The 1,756-nt window shown below is 57.7% G+C and overlaps 1 protein-coding gene across 1 annotated transcript; it reads left to right on the top strand.

Moving 5' to 3' along the window:
• Window positions 1-278: 278 nt before the first annotated feature.
• LOC125529376 (glutathione S-transferase 3-like) lies at window positions 279-1,475 on the top strand. The gene is made up of 3 exons (XM_048693791.1): window positions 279-611; window positions 707-755; window positions 863-1,475. Exons 1-3 carry the CDS (start codon window positions 453-455, stop codon window positions 1,321-1,323), a joined length of 669 nt encoding a protein of 222 aa, XP_048549748.1. The 5' UTR covers window positions 279-452; the 3' UTR covers window positions 1,324-1,475.
• Window positions 1,476-1,756: the final 281 nt, after the last annotated feature.

The raw sequence follows: 1,756 nt of genomic DNA, 5'->3' as shown, positions 1-1,756 counted from the left end.
ACTATGATCTTAAGCGGGATTGATATTTTGCCGGTGCGCCAAATTAGTCCAGGGTTGATGTTGACCGAGATTAGAGAAGTTAGGATACAGATTTTAGGGATTCAGATGTGAAGGTTCAATTTCAACAAAGCCTACCAATTTAAGATTTAAAACAGACTTTACTCTTCTTTAACCATGCACAGCCCCTCACAGCATTTGCCCGAATGTGGCTGGTGGACTGTCACGTTACGTCGGACGACTTTGAGGAATTAACAATTTACCAAGCGCCACCTGCAGAGCAGGGCCAAACCGACCAGTTGATTAAGCGGCGTGTTAGGTGGGGTGCCATCCGTGACTGCTCTGCTCTGCCGGCCACCTACCGGGATCCCCTCCGCAGCTGCTCTCCCGGTCTTGGATCTCGCCGGTCGCCACACCGTGCTTGCCAGCAGCAGAAGAGAAGCGATCCAGGCGCTATGGCCGAGGCGGCGGCGGCGGCGAGCACAAGGAAGCTGTACGGGTACGAGCTGTCGTCCAACTCGGTGCGCATCGCGGCGCTGCTCAACGAGAAGGGGCTCGACTACGAGCTCGTCGACGTCGACGACACCAAGGCGCCCGAGTTCCTCGCCATCAACGTCCGTACGCCCGGCCACGCACTCCCCTGCTACTGCCATCAGCCGATGCCATCGTTTAGTACTACTAATTTACTGCGTTTCCGTGCGTCGTGCAGCCCTTGGGCCAGGTCCCGGCGTTCCAGGACGGCGACGACATCCTCTTCGGTACGCCCAAGAAATTCAGACTTTCAGACTCGCCGGAGTTAATTGTCAACATTTTGGGCTAATCAACTGCACGAATTTGCTCGGACTTGGTTTGGGATCGCCTGCAGAGTCGCGCGCCATAAGCCGGTACATCGCGGCCAAGTACCGGTCCTCGGGCACGGACCTGCTGCCGGCGGCGCCGTCGGCGAAGCTGGAGGTGTGGCTGGAGGTGGAGTCGCACCACTTCTACCCGGCCGTGGCCGACCTGGTGTACGAGCTCCGCGTCAGGCCCCGGCTGCCGGGCGGCGCGGCGCCTGACCCGGCCGTGGTTGACGCGCTCGCCCGCAAGGTCGCCGACGTGCTCGACGTCTACGACGCCCACCTCGCCGCCGGGAACAGGTACCTCGCCGGCGACGCGTTCACCCTCGCCGACGTGAACCACATGGCGCAGCTGTTCGTCATGAGCCGGACGCCCCGGGCGGCGGAGCTGGTCGCGGCCAGGCCGAACGTGCAGGCGTGGTGGGACGAGATCTCCGCCCGCCCCGCCTGGAAGAAGACCGTCGCCGCGCTCCCCCTCCCGCCGGCTTGACGGACGCGCCGGTACAGGCACCGCTGCCCGGGCGTGGAATAAAAGCGTGATGTTTTGTTTTTAGCAGGAGCAAATTATCAAATTCACCAGGAATGTTGTTGATGTAAGTGACATACTGCTCTGGTATGAACTGAGTGAATTACACAAAACCATCACATTAGATTTACAGAAAACACTGCTTTTATAAATTTCTGCCCGAAACCACTGATTCTCGACCTAATCTTTCGCAAGAAACAAAACACTAACGGATCGCTTTGGGCATTTTGACCTCCCCTATAATATGTGGGACCCACATTTGATGACATGGCATAACAGCTCGCGCTAGACAGCGTTTGGTCTAATATTAGAAAGGGAAGTGTTTATACCCGGCGCACCGGCCAAACACTCTGCCGGTCTCGCGTGCGTCGTGGGATTCTTGTGCGATCCAATAATC

Source organism: Triticum urartu, unplaced genomic scaffold (genome assembly GCF_003073215.2).
Source record: "Triticum urartu cultivar G1812 unplaced genomic scaffold, Tu2.1 TuUngrouped_contig_5560, whole genome shotgun sequence".
Classification (NCBI taxonomy): domain Eukaryota; kingdom Viridiplantae; phylum Streptophyta; class Magnoliopsida; order Poales; family Poaceae; genus Triticum; species Triticum urartu.
Note: the sequence above shows the minus strand (reverse complement) of the source record. Positions and strands in the feature narration are given on the sequence as shown.